General features: G+C 43.4%; 2 protein-coding genes across 5 annotated transcripts; both read right to left on the bottom strand.

The window, feature by feature from the left end:
• LOC129726934 (pyruvate dehydrogenase [acetyl-transferring]-phosphatase 1, mitochondrial) lies at positions 1-2,918 on the bottom strand. 4 transcript variants are annotated; one of them, XM_055684235.1, is made up of 5 exons: positions 2,750-2,918; positions 2,518-2,688; positions 1,667-1,975; positions 1,316-1,607; positions 1-1,260 (listed from the first exon to the last, which is right to left on the bottom strand). In XM_055684235.1, exons 2-5 carry the CDS (start codon positions 2,647-2,649, stop codon positions 584-586), a joined length of 1,410 nt encoding a protein of 469 aa, XP_055540210.1. In that variant the 5' UTR covers positions 2,650-2,688; positions 2,750-2,918; the 3' UTR covers positions 1-583. The 4 variants fall into 4 exon arrangements, with proteins under 4 accessions (XP_055540210.1, XP_055540220.1, XP_055540203.1 ...); XM_055684245.1 differs by having other exon boundaries at positions 2,518-2,683; XM_055684228.1 differs by having other exon boundaries at positions 2,762-2,918.
• Positions 2,919-7,283: 4,365 nt separating this feature from the next.
• LOC129726930 (rho-associated protein kinase 1) lies at positions 7,284-21,745 on the bottom strand. Its single transcript, XM_055684204.1, has 11 exons — positions 21,149-21,745; positions 20,941-21,086; positions 11,313-13,274; positions 11,108-11,256; positions 10,809-11,030; positions 10,048-10,749; positions 9,704-9,990; positions 9,429-9,613; positions 9,255-9,366; positions 8,921-9,187; positions 7,284-8,756 (listed from the first exon to the last, which is right to left on the bottom strand). The coding sequence occupies exons 1-11, from the start codon at positions 21,169-21,171 to the stop codon at positions 8,663-8,665; spliced, it is 4,149 nt and encodes a 1,382-aa protein (XP_055540179.1). The 5' UTR covers positions 21,172-21,745; the 3' UTR covers positions 7,284-8,662.
• Between the last annotated feature and the right edge of the window lie 1,718 nt (positions 21,746-23,463).

Below are 23,463 nucleotides of genomic sequence, written 5' to 3'. Positions count from 1 at the left end.
TCAGATTATCATTAAATTTTTATTTCGACACAATACAAGCACAATAAATCTTTATAAGCAAACTAACTGGTCTTGAAGAGAAAATAAAAAAAAAATATAAAAATAACGAACGGCTCGATTATCCGAAGATTTCGACTATGTGAAGTAAAATATTTTTGAAAACTTTGCATAATCGAGTCCGACCTGTACTACAAACCTTATCTGGCTCGTACGACTTTTTGAAATTACAAAAAAATAGTGCTGTTGACTTCATGGAATAAACCATACAGCGATTTTCATTCTTCATCGTCTTTAACTGCTTGTTAAATGTGGATATCAATATTGAGCGAAAATAACACGAAAAAGTTTCTAAAAAAAATCAGGTTTATATACACACGCTTCCTATAACACTATGAATACACAATAATCCACGACAGATGAGAACCAGGTGTCCTGTTGTTCTATTGCAACAGACCCTTCAGCGACCTTGGTTAAAGTACAACGGCTCCTTCCGAATGAATGCCAATTAGTGTCATCCCGTGGCACCGACTGTCGATCTCGAGGCGAGGTTCGTAGTCTGTGGCAGTGGAAGCGACCTCCGCTGCTAGGTGGGGCAATTGCGTAGGTATTCCGAATCGAAGTACACCACGGTTATAGTGATGTCGTCTCGGAACAACCGAACAATGTCCTGAGGTAGCGAAAGCATGTGCGACAGCTTCGAATGTTCCACACCGTACTCGGTTCCGCCCAGGGCGTTTCGAATCAGATGAGTTGCCGCATTTCGATCGAGTGGTTTCTTCTGGAGACCTGCTTTGCGTGTACTGAGCATTTGACTGATCTCTCGGAACGTGACATCGTGCTTGGGCAGTTTGAGTGGCTGCAGGAAAGCTTTGCCGTACATGTGCTCACCCACTAGGTGGACGGTTTGCATTGGACTCATCGTATCCCAAAGGCCATCGCTGGCGAGAATCAAAAATTTATCCCGAGGTGTTAAGATGTGATGGGTGATTTCCGGACAGGACGACAAGTAAGGCGGGGTGAGATAAAACGGAGCTATTACCTGTTCACCAAACTGAGGCACAACAAGTTCCTGTAGTTGTTGCCGGGTCCACTTGTACCGAAAATCACCGATGGCACGAAGAGGGGCTAATTGACCGAGCAGTCGTTCTCCCCGAATAACGGTATCCCGTTCTGTGGCAGGATGTTCATTGAGTAACCGTCGAACCTCTCCGACGTTATCGCTGTTGTGTTCGTTGGTTAATTTTTTGGCAATCCACTGACCTGCAAACATAAATTTTAATTTATTTCATTATAGGATTAAACTGATTGTTGAAACCTGTATCGGTGACGGTTCCAAGGACAGCAGAACAATCCCCCACGGAGGCTATATGTAGATGCGGTCCATCAATGTGTGCCACCACAGCCACAGCACCACTCATGGCAACAGACATTGTTCGTAAACTGGGATTCTCTATAGCTTCCCGGGACAGATCCTGATCTAAACGGAGAAAGGCATTTTCCAAAACCTGGTGCATTTGAAAACCAGCCAGTGTGGAATTGGTAAGCTCGTTAGCAAACGTAATGAAATTACGTTCATAGATGTCCTTGATTTCGCTGACGAATTCAAGCTGCAAAGTGAATGTTATCATTAAAGTGGCGCTTAAAACGGGCTTAAAGCCTATCGAACCTTATCGTTATGGCAGTTAATGAAAGATTGGCTTTGGGCCCCGTTAGAAAGGTGCTGCTTTAGATCGTCAGGCGGAACCAGTGAGGCGGCGATGTAACGCATCAATCGCTTGCTGATGACTTGGGAGCATGCCGCACCAGCGTGACCATCAAAGATCCCCACCAGCAGACCGGACGTGTGCACGCAGCTTCCCTCACTGCGAGAATCCTCGATCGGTGAGTTCGAGGCCAGCTGGTTCGTGTCGTAACTTTTAACCGAACTCCCCACAAATTCCTGAGTGTATTCATTCGCACGGAGGATGCAATTGACCTGCCGGAACCGAACCATTTTTAGTTAGTCAATTCGTCCGTGTGAAACAGAAGCATACATCTTCCATTCTTAAAACTAATGTTATTTAAGATGAACATAATTCTACGTTTTAAGCAGGGAAGTTGCAATTCATGCGCGGAATATTACACATATCTGCCTATACCCTCCATGTGACCTTAGAACAGTTTTGTATGAAAATTGACGATCATTAAGCAAACTCTTCCTGTGTAAGAGTGGAATAAATGCAAACCATTTACTTTACTCCTTAAGGTAAAAGAGCCAAATTATCTTTTGACAGCAAGACGAAAAAATTAAATTAAATTAAACCATTTCTTCCCCATCTGAGAATTATTGATGTCAACAACATCGACTATGCACCGTTTGATTTGTTGATTTTACAGCAGTTAAAACAATCACCGGTTTCATCATGTAAGTGTGTATATTAAATGTAAACATCTCTCAACTCTCCTTGGTAAAATGTCACATTAGATCGCCGTAAATCAATCACAACCATTTATAGCTGTAGAAGTGTGGGTACTTACATCGTAAGGTGACAGCTTGGGGGGCCCGGAAGACTGCCGTTTTAGCGTTGTCTGGTGCAAACATCGATGACCGGCGGCTAGCGCAAACAGATGATTACGCTGCACCAGCAGCCGCTGGACAATATTGGGCATTTCGTTGACCAATTAGATTCTTACTGTACCGTGGCTGTACTGAAAATAAAAACGTGGAAAAAAGAGACGTATTTTGCCTTTCAAGGAGCGTTCAAAGCACCGCTTTAATTACACCATTGGGAAGCATAGTTTAACGGAGGTTGTGATGCAAATTAGGCCGAACTTCGAGCAAGAATTTGCACTAATTTGTGCAAATTTTTCACGGTTTAATCACGATACGCAAATGAGATTACTTGCAATCCGAATACATAACAGATACCACGGACTTTGACAGCTGCTTTTTCATTCCATTCCTATTGGATCAAGATGATAGACAACAAGGTGTAACAAAATGTTAGCTGACCACGTTAGTCCAAAACGATAATTTATCATAAAATTTAATTTTTTTAAAACAGTTTATAGGTAAACCGTATTAAAATGTTTGTGTAACTTTCCTCCGAGATTGAAATGTTTTAATTCTCTGAATCATGTAAGTGGTCTTCACGTCGAGCTGATTTACAAATACCCTGGCGTAAACTGTGTATCTTTCATTCCTCGTCAAAGAGGCGAGTATTTTTAAGGCTGGGTATTTGCATACGAGCTCGATATATGAACACCCATATAAATAAATTGGGGCATACCACAATAGATCAAATAATGGTCGCAGTCGTTCAGTCTCGGCAGTCGTTCAGGCCAAAGTCGAAGTAATTTTTGACAATCACTCCAATCGCCTTGCTCCTAGAGTCGTTGAGGACACTGCGTTCATCAACGATGTCATCACATTCGGCAAAAGGTGGAAATTGCATAGAGTCCCTGAACAACCTGCCCAAAACGCTCAAAAATTGCAGATTTCTTCTCAAGATACAGAAAGGGTCTAGGTCAGAAGGTGAATACCATCGGAAACATTTTTGCACCGACGAGCGTTTCCGAAGTATGGTCATCTCTTGTCCATATTCGTTTGGAACATCCACATCGTCCTCTGGACAAGCTTTTGCAGAAGTGCTGATTTCGGCAGTCCTTCGACCAATTCAAGGAAGGCTCCTCAAGCAGCTATTCTCTACATTTGGAACTCCCGAAACTAATGTCCCCGACACCAGATCGCAGTTCACGAGCTACAACTTCAAAAAGTTCTAAAGTCTTTCGGATGACTCCAAAACATCCTTAGTTAAACGGTTTGGTCTGACTGCTTCGTGGGTACCGTCTATAGTGGGGCTTTCCGTGCTGGAAAAAAAAGTCCTTAGAAGAAGCTCTGGAGACATTTCTGGCTGTATACCGTTCTATTCCAATACTGAAGACCAATGCGAACTGTATCAGCGCTTCTAAAATCTGCAGTCAACAATCAACAGCAAAGTAACCAGGAGGATGACTCACACCCGAGATGCTTCGAACCAGGTGACTCTATGTACGCTTAGGTACCTAACAACAATTCATAAAGTTGAGTGCCTGGTGTTTTCATTGAGCGCATAGAAAAGATCAACTTCAAGATGCTTCCTAACAAAATTCAATGACCAGTTGCAAAACCGGATAAACATATCACTTTAACACTTTAGGGACTTCCAACGGTGAGTTGGAAACCTGGAAGGAGTTTAAATTTAGCTCCGGCCCTCACAAGTTTCTATCTCACACCTCCACGAGTCATGCGATTATATTAGACTGCCAGCTGAAACATGGACACAACTAGTTGGTGAAGCCTGAGCAATGTTGTCATCCGACAGTAGCTAAGGGGCCATCCACATACCACGTGGACAGCTTTGGGGGGGTTGGCTAATGTCCACGGTCCATACATTTTTTTCAGAATTTATATGGGCAGTTGTCCACGGAGGGAGAGGGGGGGGGGGTCAAAATCGTTAAAAATCTGTCCACGTGGTATGTGAATGGCCCCTAAGTGAGAAGGTGCGACGCGATCATCGGCGCGTAAACCATCCGAGCGTCTGTTCACCAAAATGGTGCGGCTTAAAAGAGCGTCTGATCTCCATGCTAGAAGCGGCTGACGTTCTATTGCTAGCGTGGAACTCTAAACAGGATCATCAACGACGAGTGAATCCACGCAGCTTGGAAGATGTAGCACAGCAGAAATTTTGCTGGACATGACGAAAGTTGTGGCGGGCGGGCGAAAGGCAATGTACAGACCGGTGGTTGGGCCGAACAACCTTCACGCCATATACTTTGCAGCCTTACGTGGTATGATAGTCCGAAGCACCTTCTTCCCCCGGAAAGATATCCACAAAACTACCTGCAGACCACCCGACCAACGTACAGAAAACCAAAACGACCACGTTCTAATTGACAGGATATTCTTCTCCAATATTGTCGTCGTTCGCACATCCGCAGTTCGAATATGAATTCGGACCCAGGCCCAGATTTGAGGGGGGGGGGCAAGAGGGCAAATGCCCCGGGCCACCCGACTCGAGGGGCCCCCCTAGACGAAGTGAAGTCCTTTTTTTCGCTCGTCACCTCCCAGTGGAGTGAAGGCGTAGCACAATTTTTCGTCGAAATTTTTTGGACAAAAAAGGCCCCACAAAAAATCTGCCCCGGGCCCCCAAACGCCCAAATCCGGCCCTATTCGGACCGCTATTGCCATATTTTTTGCACTTCAAAGTACGACAGAAAAGTGTGACATTCACTATCGGAATGGGGGTTTATATTGAGGGGTTATATTTTTTTTTAGATCCCATTCTACCAAATCCTAAAGTTTGATATGTCGGAAGCCAGGTTTCAGAACCATTGTGCATATGGTCAGGTTCACCGAGGCACCCGATTTTTGCTCTATTAACCTCGGCAAGAGTGGAAAACTTGACTGTAGAGCGTGCTCATAGCGGTTATCAGGAAGTTCTGATGGTACGCTTAATTTTAAATGATGCGCCGATAATTCTTGATTATTCCAGAAAGTTTCATGTTTGAGAACTAAGTATTCGTACACATTGTTATCATTTTTCGGATGGCAGCACCGTCCACACGGATACTGAAATATTGTTTCACCTTTCAGCAGTCATGTCTTGGCCTTGTCGTCAGTTGATTTTGACGTTAAGTATACATCATATTAACAGTGTATAAATTAGTTCAACTTTTGCTCACGCGCAGCGACAATCATGTCCGATGAGTTCTGCAAGAGTCAGGTATCTTGTTCTAGTCATCTATGACGGCAGTCAATCTAAGCGTACGTGCAGATGATCACCGGTTCTCGGCCTTAGGCCTCTAGAAGATTGAGGAGGAAATAGACAGGTTGAAACACAACAAAGTCGCTGGTAGTAACCATTGCCATGGAAGATGTTATCAGGAGAGCGGCGACAGACACGATTGGTACGATCTCCAGACTCCAAAAAGTCCGGCCAGTTACTTGGGTTCGCCTACGACATTGAGATATTGGCACACAACTTTGAGACGTTGACGGAAACGTACAGCAGACTTAGGGCAGAGGCCAATCGGGTCGGAATAGTCTAAATACTTCTAAGACAAAATACATGAATAGTAGAGGCTCGAGGGAAGACTCTGTTAGTCTTCACTACGGATTCTAATTGACGATTACGAAATCGTGGTGATAGATGAGTTTATGTATTAGGGCTCACCTGACCGCTGACGTATGGCTGGAAATCGCGCTTACTTTGGACTACGGAAAACGCTTAGATCGAAAAAAACCCGCTCTACACAGTTGACCATCTACAACACACTTATCAGACCGGTAAACTTGGACCTTACTCTTGGAGGACCAGCGTGCCCTTGGAATTTTCGAACGGAAGGTGCTGCGTACGATCTACGGTAGGGTGCAGATAGAAGATGGGACATGGAAACGAAGAAATGAACTACGATTTGCCTCCGTTTCTGGGGGAACCCACTATAGTCCATACTGCTAAAGTCGGAAGGCTACGGTGGGCTGGGCATGTCGTGAAGATGTCGGACAAAAGCCCAGTCAAAATGGTTCTGAATAGCGACCCAATAGGAAAGCGGCTATTTTTTACTATTTTTCCAAATAAAGTCACATTTTTAATGAAAAAAAAAAAACAGTGAAAAGTTAGTTGCGCTTTTAATAGAAAAGATCTAACTATCTAACAGCCATCAGTACTGGCAGTGACAGTCTCTCTCAAGCCGGGATTTTTTTTCTGTGTGGACTCATCACCCAGGTGTTTTCTGTACTCCGCACTTCATATTATTGGCAGTATCACTATGGGAGTAAGTGATACGCTTATCATTCATATCCGTGCTTGTGTGTAAGTTGTACCTTTCCGTTTCAAGCTTACTGCGCTACTATACCGAGCCTCTGTCCATCCTATCAATATCGCCTAATTACAATTACTCACACCAGTTTTATTATAATAGGGACTTATTTTTGTTAGAAGGAGAGTTAACAGAGGTACTGTAGAATTCAGATTGAAGAAAGGGTACGTGGTGGGGAGCCTGAGAATTAACCCATGCTTAAGTCCTTTGACAACCAAATGGCCTGATTCTACTAAGATCCGAACCCATGACCACCCGCTTACCAAATCAGACTCTGTAACTTTGCGGCTACGGAGCTCCCTAAGCCGGGATTATATATGTTCAAAGCCGGGATTTGAACATATAGCCACGAAGATCCAATTTTTCGATTTCCAGGAGATACTGTGGGAGATTGCAAGCAACCTTGCTTCGGATTGTTTTAAAACAAATGTTACTCGAAGGCGTTTTCAAAATGTACACAGTTTTATTCAAAGAGCCGTTCGTATGAAAACTTGGGATAGAAAAGACACAACTAAGTATCTAAAGCTCACATTGGTTTCATTCTTACTCGTATATAACCGTCTGTTCTATCAGCTGTGATCCTGATTCGTTTCCTCACGCCTCAGCGATGAATTATTTGTTAGGAAAAATTATATAATAGGTATTTATTTAATTAGATTTAAAGGCACTTGTTTTGTAAAATGGAATTTGTTCACTATACATGTAAAAGTTATTTAAAAAATATTTTAAATATATATAATATGATAACGATTTCTCATACTGTACAAAGTTTTAACGAGCTTCGTCCGAAAAAATGTATATTTAAATGCTAGCTAAAAATACACAAAGGCTGCGGATCCTTAGCTATATTTATCTTCTCAGGAAAAGCTGCACTGGCATTCCACTTTTCAATCTATAGGTTAGGAATTTTGAATTCCACTACGATTCAACTTCTTTTTTCGTTAAATTCAAACCCCTAAAAAGTTACCATTCTACGGCGAAACAAAAAAAAACTAGAACAAATGTTAACTTTTCGCTTTCTTTTCATCAACTTGTTTTCTTAATAAAAACGAATAATTTATGAACATCTAAATATCTTATTATCTGCGTGTTTCAATTGGTCTTGGTTTTGTTATTAAGTAGAGTACTAGAAAGGGTGCCAAATAAAACAACAACGGATAGGAATCAGTTAGTCAGTCAGTCCAAGGTCTACATCAGGAAGCAGAAGCCAGTTTGTGTTAGCAGGAATGTGCAGTTTGAAAGATTTATAGCTGCCGTTATGATGAGGGTTAGAAAAAGTTCGAACCCGGTAAAATTAGTAAGTATAAGCTATGTCTAAGAAAATCGCTAATTGGAAATCACTAGCACACACAGCACTGCTGATTGTTTTGTTTTTATTCGGTTCGTTAAATTCTGCGTTGGGAATGGCGTTAAACTGATTCGGATGTGGGCGCGAACCTATCGAAAGTCTAATTTGTTAGATAACTACTGCTGTACGAAAGTATTAAATGCGAACGACGCTTGCCCTTAGAGTAAGTTTGTAATTTGCGTTATAGAAGCTAGTCCTTATAAACCATTATCAGTTTAATATATTTGATGAAGATTGAGCTGCTATTTGGAGCCAGAGGGTTTTTTTTTGCAATCTGCCACTGCTATTTAATTGTCGCGGTACGAAGGAAAGATTATTGTCAATAAACTATCACTAGTTGCTATTATATTTTTAGTAGCATAGCAGTTTAACCGTCGTAGTTGTAGTAATATTGTTGCAGCGCTGGTTTACGCTTGTTTACTCCGCTTCACTTGATTCGAATCAAACAAGCTAAATCTGACCCGTGAGAGAAGTTCACTGCTGTTGCTTCAGCGACGCATTTGCCGGCAGGGTAGCCGACCGTTGCACATTCACAGCGTATGGTTTGAAATTGGAACGTGTTGATTGACTGAGAAAAACGAGTGTATTAAACCCAAGTACCGCGTTAAGAATGATGAACGACATTAGCCACAAATGAAGAGTTATCAGAAGGCGAAATAGATAGTTGGTTGGTTCGATAGGTGGTTACAATTCATTCGGCCAAACGTCATCAGTGTTAAACTGGCTGCTTACCTCGGCGATATTTTGCTACCGTCACTATTTCCACTACTACTATTACTACTGGTGCTACCCCCAGCACCTCCAAGGTTGTTGGTCGAGTTAGCCTTGTATCCACTCTTCTGGATACGCTTCGACAGTCGACTTACCCACCGATTCTGGTCCTCGTTGGAAGAGGCAAGCAGAAGCATTTCGCGGGCATGATTCGGATCATGGTGTAACTTGCACGGCGCTAACGGGTTATTGTTGTCCACGTGCTCTTTATGCAACTTGAAGCGACATCTATAATATCAATCATTTTAGAATTATTCGAGAACAAAAAAATACTCACTGATGAATCTTGACTTACCTTTTGCACTCGTAGGCTGGCAACGATTTGAACACGTGCCAAAGGGTTTTCTGGCACGATGGCAAATCACACGTGGTTGGTATGTGGTAACTGATCTGAAGAAATTCATGACCTGCAACATCGACGGATGTTTTTTTAATGCTAGTTACAAATATACACACAAGTAAATCTTACCTTTGTACTGCAATGTCATGGGCCTTTCATCCGCCTTCGATGAGCTAACATCTAACTGCTGCTGCTCATCAGGCCGCCTTGCTTCACCCTCTCCAGCGTACAGCAGCTGAAAAATTCTTGGAATTTCCTTGGGGTCCGCCCTAATAACGTCCCCTTGCGTCACAGGTCGGACATGAAATACCTTGCTGCAAAATAAATCGTAAATCGTTCATAAATAATTGTGACTTGTAAAATCTGTGAGTCAATATTCATTCTGACATTTTTATTCTACAAACCTAAGATCGATGATCAGCAGCGGATCTATCGTATGCTGCTTGTCAACCTCCGAGCTGTAGAAGATGATCCGCTTGGGTGACACAACCACAAACTGCTTCTTCCAGCCGTACCGCTTGATGTTCTGCTTGTTCGGTATGCTCAACCAACCCTCGAATATTGCGTCCTGGTTGTCTTCGATGGTATCGTTTTCGGCAGACGATAACGAGGCCGTCTCATTCAACTTCATTTGCAGATGTTCGATCTCGGTCGCTTTACATTCAATCTCCATTTGAAGCTTAGTTTTGATCTAAAACAAGAGGAATATAAACTAATTGTTGGATGTTTTCCAAGATTTTTTACTCACATCAATTTCTCTTGATAATTGACTGATGGTTTCATTGTGCTTCAGGCTCAATTCATCGTACTTGGCACGTTCAACCGACAGCTCCTGCTGAAGACGTTTATTTTCTTTCTCCTTTTTCCTTAGATCCGCAGTCGAATTAACTTTGTTCTTCTGCTTGCCCGTAAGGTTGTTGTCCTTCCGGTTCATTATTTCGGCAAGCTTGTTGACTGCCTGCTGCTTCAGCATCGTCTCAGTCTTGAATTTTGTGCGCAATTTCTCCATTTCACTCTGTTCGGTTTTCAGTTGACCCAGCTCGTCGTGCAGCTTACGGTTCTGCTGCGTTAGATCGTCGATCTCAAACAGTTTGTTGTTCAGTTTCTTGTTCATTTCGGTCTCGAGATCTTTCAGGGACGTAAGGGCCGCTTCTTTGGTTGACAACTCGTTGCGATGCTTCGTGATTAGATCTTTAAATTCGAGCTCCTTCATGGTTTTGTCCTTCTCCAGATCGGCCACCGTTTCTTCGGCTATCGAACGCGCCAATGCTTCCGAATCAGCTCGTGCCATAGCCAACTGCAGCTGGTGCAGTACCGAGCTGCGCTCCTCTTCGAGCTCCTGAATTTGTCGGGTCTTCTCTTCCAGCTCTTCGCGAACTTCGTTGCTTTGTGTCTTATAAAGACGAGAAAAGTACTGTTCGGCTTCCAGTTGATCCTGCAGTTCTTTCATCTGAAACCCAATAAAAAATCGGTTTAGAAACAATAATTACACATAAGAATTTAACCTACCTGGAGTATATCAACATTGTGAGCATTTTTGATTTTTACAATATCTTCCTCGTACTTGCGTTTCGTCTCACGAAACTGCTGTACCTCCTTAACCAATTGCAGCTCCTTTGCTTTCAAGTGTGCCACTTCTGAACTCTGCAGACTAAGCTCTGATAGCAACGTGCTTTTCTTATTCTGCTCTTGCTCGAGCTGGCTGTGCAGTGCTAGAACTTTTTCCGATTCCTGCAAGGAATAAAAGCCGAACGTTTAATAGCTGTTAAACTTACAAATAACATGTGGTGTTCAGACAACTGAATTACCTGTCTGTATTCGCCCTCAAGCTTCTGCAACCTCTGCTGGATCTGACGGTAATCCACTGACAGCATCGAAATTTGACGCTCTTTCTCCTGTGAGTTTTGCTCCGCCTTCTGCCGTGCCACCTTTTCCTCATTCAACTTGGTTTGTAGTGCTATAAATATAATTTTATGATATTATAACTCGATTTAATATATGGTTGGGCATTACCTTTAACCTCCTGCATGTTAGCCTCTTCGTTGTTAAGTTGTTTCGACTTTTCCGTTTCCTGGTGCGCCTTTACCTCCTGATGGTACCGGTTCTGGACAGCTTTCAGTTCACATTCGATCGAAGCATGTTCCTTCTCCATTTCGGATATCTTATCGGTTAGGCTGCGGTTGTCCTCCAGAACCTGTTGCTCTCGCGTTATGGAACGCTCCAAATCACCGCTGAGGGAAATAATCTTAACTTCCAGTTCCTTTTGCTGTTCGCTCATCTGCAAGCGAGAATTTCTTTCCTGTGCTAGTCGCGACTGTAAATCCGCAACCTCCTGTTGGAGGACATCTCGCGCTGTCTGCAACCCGGCAAGCATCGATTGCAGATCGTTAGCTTTCTGCTCAACGTCTGTCTTGGAGAGACGTAGTTCTGCTACTTGTTTCTTCATTTTCTGGCTTGTTTCGGTCTCATTTTTGTACTTCTCCTGCATATCCGCCAGCTGTTTTTCCAACAAATTTATCCGATCGTTGCACTGTTGATTGTTGTTCATTTCGCGTGTTCGTTTGCTTTTTTCCTCCTCCAACCGCTGCTTTGTCTCGAGCAACATATTTTCTGTCTTTCGTCGAACTTCCTGTTCGCTGTCTGCCTTTCGTTGCATTTCACGATAGTTATGCTTTAGCATGGTCAGTTCCTTCTCATAGCTGTTGGCTAAATTTTGTATTTCGGTCTCGCGCTGCGTTATGATCTCAATCTGCTGCCGCAACGTTCGCTCCTGTTTCTCTAACATCTCTATGGTGTTGCGTTCTCGTTGCAGCATATTTTCCAACCGAAGCAGTTCTGCGTTGTTGGATGATCGATGCCGTGCATGATGATTTCGCCGAGTCGATGAATTTATTGCCGTGGGTTTGTTGTCCACATTGTCCTGAGCACCGGTCAGCAACTGAAAATCGCCTGTGTAGGTGAATCCGATGAATGGAAGATGGTCGCCCGAGAACGTCGTTGGGGTAGGGAAGTTAGCCTCAACGCTATTCTTCCGTTCAATTTCGTCGAAGTTACGTGTATCGTCATCGCTGCTTAGCTCCGGTACGACAGGTGGAACCGATTCACGCAGATTGTCGAACGTCCACACATCGTTTTGAAAAAACGGATGACACTTGATCTCATCTACACTGTGTCGACCCAATCGTTTTGTTCGATCGGTGAGAAACCCCTTGATTAGCGATTTTGCGTTCTGACTAATAGCTGCGTCCTGCGGAAAATGCAACGAGTTCTCGTGGTCCATGATTTTACTGTAAGTTCCGACTAAACTATCCGAGTAGAATGGGGTATCGCCGATCAAAATTTCGTACAGAAAGATACCAACCGACCACCAATCGCACTCCCGCCCATAGCCCCCTTGAGCACCTTGAAATTGCAGCACTTCTGGACTAATATAGTCGGGTGTTCCGACGGCGTTGGACGAACGCACTAACCCGTCTGGACCCATACGCATGCACGTGCCGAAATCGGCCAGCTTAAGATGGCCGTACTTGTCCAGCAACATATTATCGGGTTTAACATCGCGATGTATGAAGCCCATATTGTGGATCGTGTCCAGAGCCAGCACAACTTCCATCGTATAGAAAATTGCCCACTTCTCAGGAATTTCGTAAATATTCATCAAACTAACAATATCGCCACCCGGCATATAGTCCATCACCATGTACAGGTACTTATTGTCCTGGAAGGCATAGTGCAACTGAACGATCCACTCCGAGTTGGCGTGTGCCATGATGTATCGCTCCTCCCAGAAGAACGCCGTGTCCGAGCGGGTGATCATCTCGTACTTGGACAGCCGCTTCATCGCATACACCTGTTTGGACGTTTTGTGACGCACCAGTTGCACCTCACCGAACGACCCGCGGCCAATGAGCTTGATGGGGATGAAGTCATCCGGCTTCATGCGCAAATCGTTGATCTCCCGCGCAAGCTCCTTGTCTGTGTTGATGAAAAGGAAGAGAGAAAGATTTATGAGTAATTTAACGAAATGGTTTTATGTTATGTTATCAGAATCACTTATTCTTCTAAACGAAATACTTAAAAAAAATCGCCGGAAAGTGCTTTTTGGCCACCGGAAAAGGTCAGAATAAAAATGATCCCAAAATGAGCTCAGAATCGCTTCGAACAGTGCTTCTAAAGGTCAGGAAAGGCCAAAATAGAAAATGATCTCAAATTGAGCTTAGAATTGCTGTAAATCTCTTTCAAAAAATAGAAAATAATCCCAAACTGAGCTCAGAATCACTGAAAACCCTTCCTAAAAGCCAAAATAAAAAATGACATGAATCATCCAGCATTAGATATAACTATGATTGAATCTCCACCCGTGCAATTCGGAAATTATGGCCGTTTCAAGTTTAGATTTTCGCAGTGCTGGCCTTTTCTCACATCCATTGGGAATTTTCGAAATCCTCTCCACCCGTGAATTATGTCCTAAAGTACTTTAAGGTGAAACGGGACGTGGTCGCGAATAACTCGAATTTTGCAATCTAATTTTTTCTTGATTTATGAAGACTACGTACATGAAACTTTGATCAATTGTTTTCACAACTGTTGCATGCCTGGAGTAGCAATTTGAGTGCTGTTTATTTAGTGGAAGCCGAATTTTCTACGCTCAAACTACAAAAGTAAAAAGAACCCTAACCTCAAAATTGTATAGGAAAAGACCGTTTCACCTTAACTGTGCTATCAACTCAGACACCGATCGTATTGCTCGTAGTCGCGGAGACCAATAAAAAAACCCTTGGTTTAATCCTCGCCTTCGTCGTCTCAAGAAGCGGCATTCTTCGGCTTTGCGAAATTACTGTCGAGCGCGACACCTGGTTTCTAAGCATCGATTCAACCGAACCAGTAATCTCAAGCGACAAGCGGTACTCCTTCAGGATCGGGGCAACCTTAGACAGAATCCGCGATTATTTTGTTTGTTCGTGTATACCAAGCGTAAAGAAGACAGCTTACCATTGGAAATGTTTCTTGGTAATTATCATGGCAGGACACTGTTTGATAATTGCACTCTATTTGCCCGTAGTTTTAACGCAATTTTAACGAGCATACCGCTTCCGATACTCAGATTGGTACTACTCCAAGTGGCCTCTCTAGAGTTGTTATCGATGCCAATCTGCTTGAAATAACAAGTCGTCTTATGCGCCGGTGTCCTAATTCATCCATTATGTCTTCTGTTCAATTTATCTTTTCAGCAACGTGTGTTTCCTTGGATGTTTCCCGTTCGTAAGAAAGGTGATAGACATGACGTACGAAACTATAGAGGCCTCACATCTCTCTGTGCATGCTCCAATGTAAGGAAAATAATCATTAACGACGCTAAACGATATTCGACAACTCGGATGTACGTTCAAGTTGGTCAGCGAGTTCTATGATCCGTTTTGCCTTTGATCGCTGTACTACTTTTTAGTGCGATCAATCTTGAAATTCTGCTCTGTTGTATTGTGTCCATTCTACAACTCCTGGATTGTACTAGAACTAAATCCGTGCAACAAAAATTTGTACGATACGCTCTGAGATTCCTCTTCTGACGCGACCCCACACATCTGCCCCGGATGCCCCGGAAGTTCTCGACCACCTGGATGTATATGCCCCTGAACGATCCCTGCTTAGCCTACCCCAACGCAATGTACACTATGGTAAGTGCGACTCAATACGCTTAATGTCGTCCAGCTTCAATACGGTTGCAGATTCGTTTGGCTTCAATGTTACTGGATCAGATTTTGAAACAGACTTCGTGTTCGTGAATAGATTTCTGTGTGATCGTTTATTGGCTTGTGTTGTGTTGTGTGACTTGTTTTAGTATTAATATTTTTCTGCAACCATGATTTGCGGCACTTGAATTGAGGCGCCCACTCTCAAGAAGTAGTCTAGTCAACAGAAACCTCGCGCTCGATTATTTACCCGAAAACCGTACCGTGCCGTTTGTTAAATTGAGCATTCTGTTGATCGTTGACCATAGTCGGACCACTTGGAAGACACGACTTTAACAGGTCCAAAGTTATTTGTAAACGTTGACCTATGCATAGATGTGCCGGAGTTTTGTATTCTGGAACGTTTCTATTTGACGTTGACCGGTAAACTGAAAGATTCAAGCTTCTTGCTTGTGATTCTACTCGATCGATTCCAGAGTGTCCACGATAAAGCACTTGAATGATGCACTTGCGAATTCGTTCAGAAATTACAACACGATTATGTTTTAACATAACAAATTCTTCAGTAACTTGACGTGACAACAGGTCAGTGTGTCCAAAATAAGCGGTTGAAAGGTATTGGATATCCAAATTGTAGAGTAATATCATTAGCGCTCAACGCTGAAGACGATTGGCTGTGTATATGAAAAATTACTGGTTGGTAAAGGGCTGGGCACGTGTCACTTTGGACCCTATTGCATTCATCCACCTTTGCCCAGCAACTCCTATTCCAACCTCCACGAGGTGCCGACCGGGATACGAGTAACCTTAGCGGAGATCGGGTAACCTCTTTCTGGTGGAAACTATGGTCGTATCCTGAATGGGAAGGAGGATCGTACGCGGCTGTATCCCCATGTTAGGGGCGGCGTACAACGACGTCCGACTCGAAGCGGCAGCTGAATCACGAAACGCGGTGCCTCGCCAGTTATATCTAAGACGGCAGTAGATCCTATTGTGAGCATTTTATTTAAGTACCACATCCACTACAGTGGCGGGGAGTCGGAGAACTCCTCCGATTAGGAGGAGGAGTTCTATGAGCTTTTGGAAAAGACGTATAATGAGTACCTAGAACAGGATCAACATCGTCATCGGGGATGCAAATGCGCAGGTCAGGCAGGAGAACTTCTTCCGCCTCGTGATTGGTAGAGAAAGCCTCCACTCAACTACGAACGGTAACGACCTGAGGCTATTCAATTACGTTGCAGCCAGAGGTATGACTATATGGAACACTTATTTTGCACGCCGGAATATACGTAAGCACTCCTAGATGCACCTGAATGGAGAGGCCTTTTTCAAATCGACCATGTTCTGATTGATGGTCGGCACTTTTTAGACATTACAGACGTGAGGTCGTTTAGAGGACCAAACGTTGACTCTGAGCATTATCTGGTGGTATCCAACATTCGCGCCCGGTTATCCAACGTGTTCAAAACCAGGACCAACCTGCTGAAGGTTGATGAGCGGATCAAGGATCAAGTTGGAGGTACCCCGGATGAGCAGTGGAGGCATGTCCACAGTACAATCAGCACCACAGCAGGAGAAGTGTTAGGTACATCTGCGAAAGCCACGTCCAATGAATGGTTTGACGCTGAGTATCAGCGAGCGACGGATGGAAAGAATCGCGCTAGAGTTCACATGTTAGCCACGGCTGTAACTCGTCAGCTAGATAACGACTCTTCAGCTGAATAAAGGCTCCATCGCCGGAAGAGACGACAGCTTATTCTTGCGGAGGCGGAAGGTTGCTTCTCCAGGCACAATGCGAGAAGCTTTAACAAGAAGAGTAATGGAATCAGGAACCGATACGTGTCGGCCCCTGTCATTTGCAACGATGGGCAGGGGAACCTGATTACCGATACAACGGAGATGGCCAGGCGTTGGGAGGAACACTTTAATGTGCTGGTGAATGGTGAAGAAAACAGCGTAATTGAAAGTAGATGGAAGAAGGCAGAGAAAAGCTGAAGGACTGCAAGGCAGCTGATAAGGACAGCATTCCAGCCGAACTCTCCAAAGTCGTGCTTTACATTGGATCATACTGAGAGTGTGGTCCGATAAAGAATTACCCTCGGACTGGTTGGAGGGTCTCATATGTCCGATCTACAAGAAAGGCCACCGCCTGGACTGTAGCAGTTATCAGCGTATAACCCTTCTCAACACCGTTTACAAAATTCTCTCCATTATTCTGTTCCATAGACTAAGGCCATTGTCGCCGACCTCTGTTGGCGAATACCAATGAGGTTTTCGAGGGGGACGCTCCACTACGGACCAAATGTTCTCCCTGCGACAAATCCTCGATAAATTTTGAAAATTCAACTGACAGACTTACCATCTGTTCATAGACTTTAGGGAAGCGCACGATACAGTTAATTATGCTCGAACATGATTTTCCAACAAAAGTAAGTAGGTTAGCCGGTGAGATATCGGACTCCCTCGTGACGTTAGATGATTTGAAGCAGGAAGACGGGGTGTCAAACTTATTGTTCAACATCGCATTTGAGGGTGCTATACGGAGGTCCAGCGTGCGAAGAAGCGGCACCATTTTTACTAAGTACCACGTGCTGCTAGATTTTGCGGACGATATCGACATCATTGGTATCTACCGTAGAGCCTTCGGACCTCTCCAGAGGGAAGCTGCGAGAATAGGGCTCATCCAAAACAAAATACGTACTGGCTGGTAGAGAGCGTGGTAGTCCGACGGATGTTGATGCTGAGGTGGTGTTAGACGGGGAAACTCTTGAAGTAGACGACGAATTTATTTACCTGGGTACATTAGTGACATGTGACAACGAGGTTACCCGTGAGATAAAAAGGCGGATAGCATCTGCAAACAGGGCCTTCTACGGATTGCGTAACCAGCTGAGGTCCCTTAGTCTGCAAACCCGTACTAAACTTGCACTCTACAAAACACTAATTCTTCCCGTGGCCCTCTACAGCCATGAAGAATGGACGTTGAAAAAGGGCCAATCGGCGAGCTCATGGTGTTTTTGAGCGTAGAATTTTACGTTCAATCCTTGGCGGCAAACTAGAAAATCGTGTTTGGCGCAGACGCATGAACCATGAAGTGTATCAGGTGTAGAAATCGATGGATATAGTCAAGCGGATAAAACACGGCAGGTTGCAGTGGGCTGGGCATGTAACTGGAATGCCGGAAGAAAGACCAGCGAAGACTATATTTAGCAGAAATCTCGAGAGGCTATCAATTTCGAGGTAGAAAACTTAATCTGTGAAAGAAATAAACATTTTTCTACGCGTAGGTGAAATCCAAATTTATTAATGAAGTACACTGTTTAAACTGCAATCATGTTCCTCTTAAGCCCTTCTAGCGATCAATGTATCGTCCTGGTATAACTTCACACTTGGTGTTCCAGCAGCCATGCTATCGATTATCCTCTGGAACGCTCCAGGCGCATATTCAACACCAGGTGGTTATCTATTGTACTGGAACAAACCCTTCTTCAACTTCGACTTAGAGATAGGTATCCGAAAAATCTATAGAAACAGCTTGCGGCTAGTTCAGCGAAAATATCGTTGGGATGCGGCAGTGGATGTCTATCTGACTCGAGTGCGCCAGTGAGACCTGTTGAGTAGTCACTACAAATGCGTACAAAGACATCGGATTCGATCCCGAGAACGTTGAAAAATCTTTCTTCTTTTCATCACGGCTTTTTTTTTTTTTTATTCTCGCTTATTTTCCGTCGGTCTAGTTCCGCCACTGTTGTGGCCAATCACTGACGCCCAGGGAGGCGACTCCACACCCAGGCCCCTAACTCACGACCCGTTTATTAACGGAGCGGCGCCAACGGCTTGACTTCCTCATGTGATGGAAGGCGTGATCCCAGAGATTTTTCGCCTCAGAAAATCTCCCGGTGTCGGCTAGGATTGAAACTAGACCAGTTGGGTTGGTTGTGAGTGGATCACGCCACCTCACAACCATCGACACCTATGTCGGCGGTGGGATTCGAACCCAGGCGTCGAGCGTGGTTGGCGGAGACGTTACCAACCACACTAGGCCCCCGCATCATCACGCCTTGATCGACCATTCGTTTGAGAGTTTCAGTGTGAACTTCAATTATCTTTACAGGAACAAAGTTGCTAAGGGGAACACCAGGAACTTTTTCTCATCGCCAAAAATACAATGTTCTTTACAATGACAATGAATTGAATTATTCAATTTGTTCATATCATAGCTACCAATCATGGCGAACCAGGTACAATTCCGGATATTAACTTACTAGATATTCATATAATCTAGCAGCTTGAATTTCGGTCATTAGTTCCGAGGTCAATAAAAATACCATTAAGGCGTGCATCTAACAAGTTTCTCATTTTAATCACTATTACCATAACATTAGTGATATAAATTTTTATGTAAAGTGATTCAAATCTTTAGTTCACTTTACATAAAAATTGGATCTTCTTGTTCGTATGTATTCATGATCATTTCGAATGGAGAGCTACAAGAATATGATTTTGGAACCTTTTTTGTTCCTAACATGCTCTCAGTTATGTTGCTGTTAGCATGCCATGACAAACGAACGAAAGTTATGAGTTCTAGAAATTTCCAAACACAAGGTTCTATTTTAGAGTTTCTACGATCTGCTGTGCTAGTATGCTCTCGAGCTTATGTTATCGTGGTTATCGTCGATGGTTTAAGAACTACCGGATTTTCAGGATTGCGAGCGTTCCACAAATTATCAAATTTTCCGATGTGACCGTACACTCACTAGTAGTACACTCATAGTCCAGAGTTGTTAAAGTTGCCCCGACACTTAGAGATTACAATTTGCCCGATTTACATCGGCTTGTTGACGAGGATATCTTCCCTTCGAATCCATCAACCGAACAAAAGGTAACTTGCGTAGAAGAAATGTTTGCGAATGGCTCGAGTCAGATCAACTCTTATGTACGTTACTCAGCATCGATATAAACCATCGACCTTTTTTCTTAACTTTGACGTCGACTCAGGCTAGTCCGAACGATTACCGATAACGATTTATAATGTGAGGAGTTACAGGACTACTTCCATTCTCGATTGCTTGGCTCTTTATTCGTATAGAGACTAGTGGTGTAAAAAAAATGGAACGAGAGCAGTGTCTATATGTCGTACCTAAATACATCCGGCGATACGGCTGGAATTTCGCGGATTGTTCATTTTACATGAAAATTTAATCTTCTATGCTATGCTATGCATCTATGCTCTAAAGACACTCTACTGCACTTATGTTCGTAGCCTTCCGAAAAAGGCTGCTCACGACAACTACGAGGATCTTTTGTTTTTGCTGTTCCTCTGCACAGAACCTAGAACAATTCACTTAACTCTTTCCCGAAGGCCTTCAACGCCGTTAGTGTTCATTTCAACTTTACTATTTCTAACGATGTTTCAAAAATAGAATAGTGTAGTCTGTACGACTAATTCAAAACAAAACAATAAATAACAATTCCGTTAAGATAAACCGTTAATTTTGCCATTATTTAAATATGTAAAAAAGTAATTATCTAAATATGTAACAAAGACAAAGCAAGCAATAATAAATAAAAATTAAACCGACAATAACTGTAACTCGGGCATGGTGAATGGTTTTGAAGATAAAAACGATCATAGAACTCATTATTCTATTCCTGTCCAAATCTGACTCAAGGCAATTAAAGGAGCGATGTAATCATACCTAATATCACTACATTACAATCAAAACCCTCAAATGAATGAGCCTAGCAAAAACGCAAACTCGGTTTGATATTCTTTTAAGTTGACGTTGCATAAAAGGGTTCAAACGAAGATAGACTCAGAATGCCGCGAGCAGACGTAAGCAGACGAGCAGGTATGATTAGTCATTTTGCAAACAACAACAAAAACGCAGGAATCTCAGGATGATCTAAGCCTAAGTTGGCAGCCAGCTAGCCGCGCGTATACTTACAGCGCTTAATGTACGTTTCGATATTTTTGATAATTTTAACATTGTCGTGATCACAATCTGCAACCAGTGCCGTCACCGTGTCCAACAGACAGTCGACGTTGGCAATACTGCCCGGATCGCGCAACCTCTCCTCCAACGCCAGCAGGCTGGAATAAAGTAGCGAATCTCGATTATTGACAATTCCATCGTCCAAATTTAAAACTATTACCGTTTGTGACGATCCTCGTCCATTGTTAAAACTACCTTCTTGATTTCGGAATGGTGCTATCCTATCTATAATACTCTGCCCCCTTGCTCTTCTTCTTCTTCTTTCGGCTCTAGCAACTACAGAATTTGAGCGAGCCCTCGGCACTAACCCGGAAAGGCCCAACAATCGAACGCCCCGTCGACTCTGCGAGCAGCAGGTGCCAGCAGTTAGCGCGAGAACCACATACATAAGATCCGCTGGACGGACCAATCCATAAGCACTTTGGCCCTTGCACTGCGACTGCACTACGTCTTCTTCTATCACCTCCTGTTTTCTTTAATCCACTCTTCTTCTGGTGGTACTCCACAACAAAAGAATTCAGCATTCGAGCAAAAAATTATTCACACCTTCCGCCAACAATTCGGCAACTAGCGGACAAACCGTATTCATTCGCGACGCCCTTGGCACCTGCGCTACATAGCGATCGGAACTAGCAGCCCTGAAGCGACACAAAAATGTGCAAATTTTCTGATTTTTAGCAGAGGAAGAAAAAAAGATTCGTCCTCTTGACACACACTACACACAAAATATGTAATGAACGAGTGGAAAGAACATCACCATCGCTGCCCGTGCCCGAAATGATGATTGCGAAAGCGAGACCGCACCAAGCACGCATTTCGATCATTTCGATGCGCCGTTTGCGAAGCATTGTTGACAGCTGTCATGTTTTGAAGCCATATTTTCGAAAAAGAGTCTTTCGGAAAATGCCGTGTTCTGTCCCCCGCTCCTCGTGGTTGACATTGGACCACAGACAACAGGACAGACCGTTTGCTTCACATATGTCCATGTTGGCAAAGTACACCCACCAAATTTGATTTAGTTTCGTACTCACTTTCTTTTTGAGAAGAGTTGTAAGCACATCAATTACATGCAACGTTTGTGCTTTTTAACGCAGGCCAAACCTATTTCCTATCAATATCGCCGAATAGAACAAACAAATTCAAGTAATCGCAAAATTCGTCCAACAAACGCAACTAATGAGATCATGAAAGGTGATAAGTAAAAAAAAGCAAAGCCTTGGTGCTACATTCCGATTCGGAACTCGACCTTCTGTTCATTCATACACAGACTTCGCAGCCGACTGTTTAGTGTACAGGACAATTGCAGGGCTAGCACTACGATCCTACTGACACTATCAATCTCTCCCGAGCTGAGACTCGAACCTACGACAACTGGCTGGTTCGGCCAGCATTGTACCTAAAATAAATATAAGGTGATTAGTAAAGAATGTAAATCTGTAGGTATTTTCCATGTTCGATTAAAATAATTCTTAGATGCCGTACAAGATTGTGCAGACCATCGAAAGCAGAGAAGCTTGCCTGACTGTTGTTTCAAGTGAGTGGTAAGTAAACGGTACATTGTATTGGCCAAAAAACTTTTCGTAGCAAAGCTATCACTAGCAAAAGAGTCTGCAACAACCAAAAAATTGAAAAGTTTTACCTGCCTCAGGAAGTAGGTCGTAGGATTTTAAGATAATTTCTCTTTTTTCCGTTTGAAGCTACCATATTTTTAATTTTTTTCGAGGGGCAAGATGGTGAGATTTGAGTTTTTCTGACACCATAAGCGAACGAGAGCCACGTAAAAGCCTTACATCCCTTCTACCGAGCGCAAAGCCACTCGAAAAACTGCAATAGAACTCTCAGCAACCAGCTGTCACCGACTGTCTGCTCTGCTATACATCCACCAACCGCGCAAGCAAGCAAAATATTTTCTCAGTTCAGTCAGTTCTTTGAAAGAACGAAATTTTGTGATCGCTTTTAAAAGAACTCGCTCTTTTGATCAGCTGTGGCAAGGTTATTTATTGCTTGTTCTCGCGGCTGGTGGATGGGTTATGCCAAAAACATCATATCAAGCGTCAATTCGAACAGCGCACTTCATCTATTGAAGGTGGAAGAGATGAGCTATGCAAGCTATGAAAGTGCTGGTAATTACATCGCTGCGTTCGGCTTTCATTCGCATCGCCAGCACACACACTAGCATGCGTCAGATCCACTTTTATCCAGAAGACTGCGCTGCCAAAACTGTCTCTCAATCTCAAGCAGAGTTCCCAGTCTTCTTGATATGATGTTTTTTGTTGTGCATAGCAGAGCAGACAGCCGGTGGCAGCTGTTTGCTGGGAGTTCTATTGCGCACGGCTTTGCGCTCGGTAGAGGGGGTGTAAAGGCCTAAACACAATGGATATGTTGCGGCTGCATTTGCGGCAATTTGACAGTCAGCCCATACATTTTCTGTCAAATTAATGTCAACGCAACGCAAACATATCCATTATGTTTGGG

This window comes from Wyeomyia smithii, chromosome 1 (genome assembly GCF_029784165.1).
Source record: "Wyeomyia smithii strain HCP4-BCI-WySm-NY-G18 chromosome 1, ASM2978416v1, whole genome shotgun sequence".
Classification (NCBI taxonomy): Eukaryota; Metazoa; Arthropoda; class Insecta; order Diptera; family Culicidae; genus Wyeomyia; species Wyeomyia smithii.
This window is presented reverse-complemented; position numbering and strand designations above follow the sequence as displayed.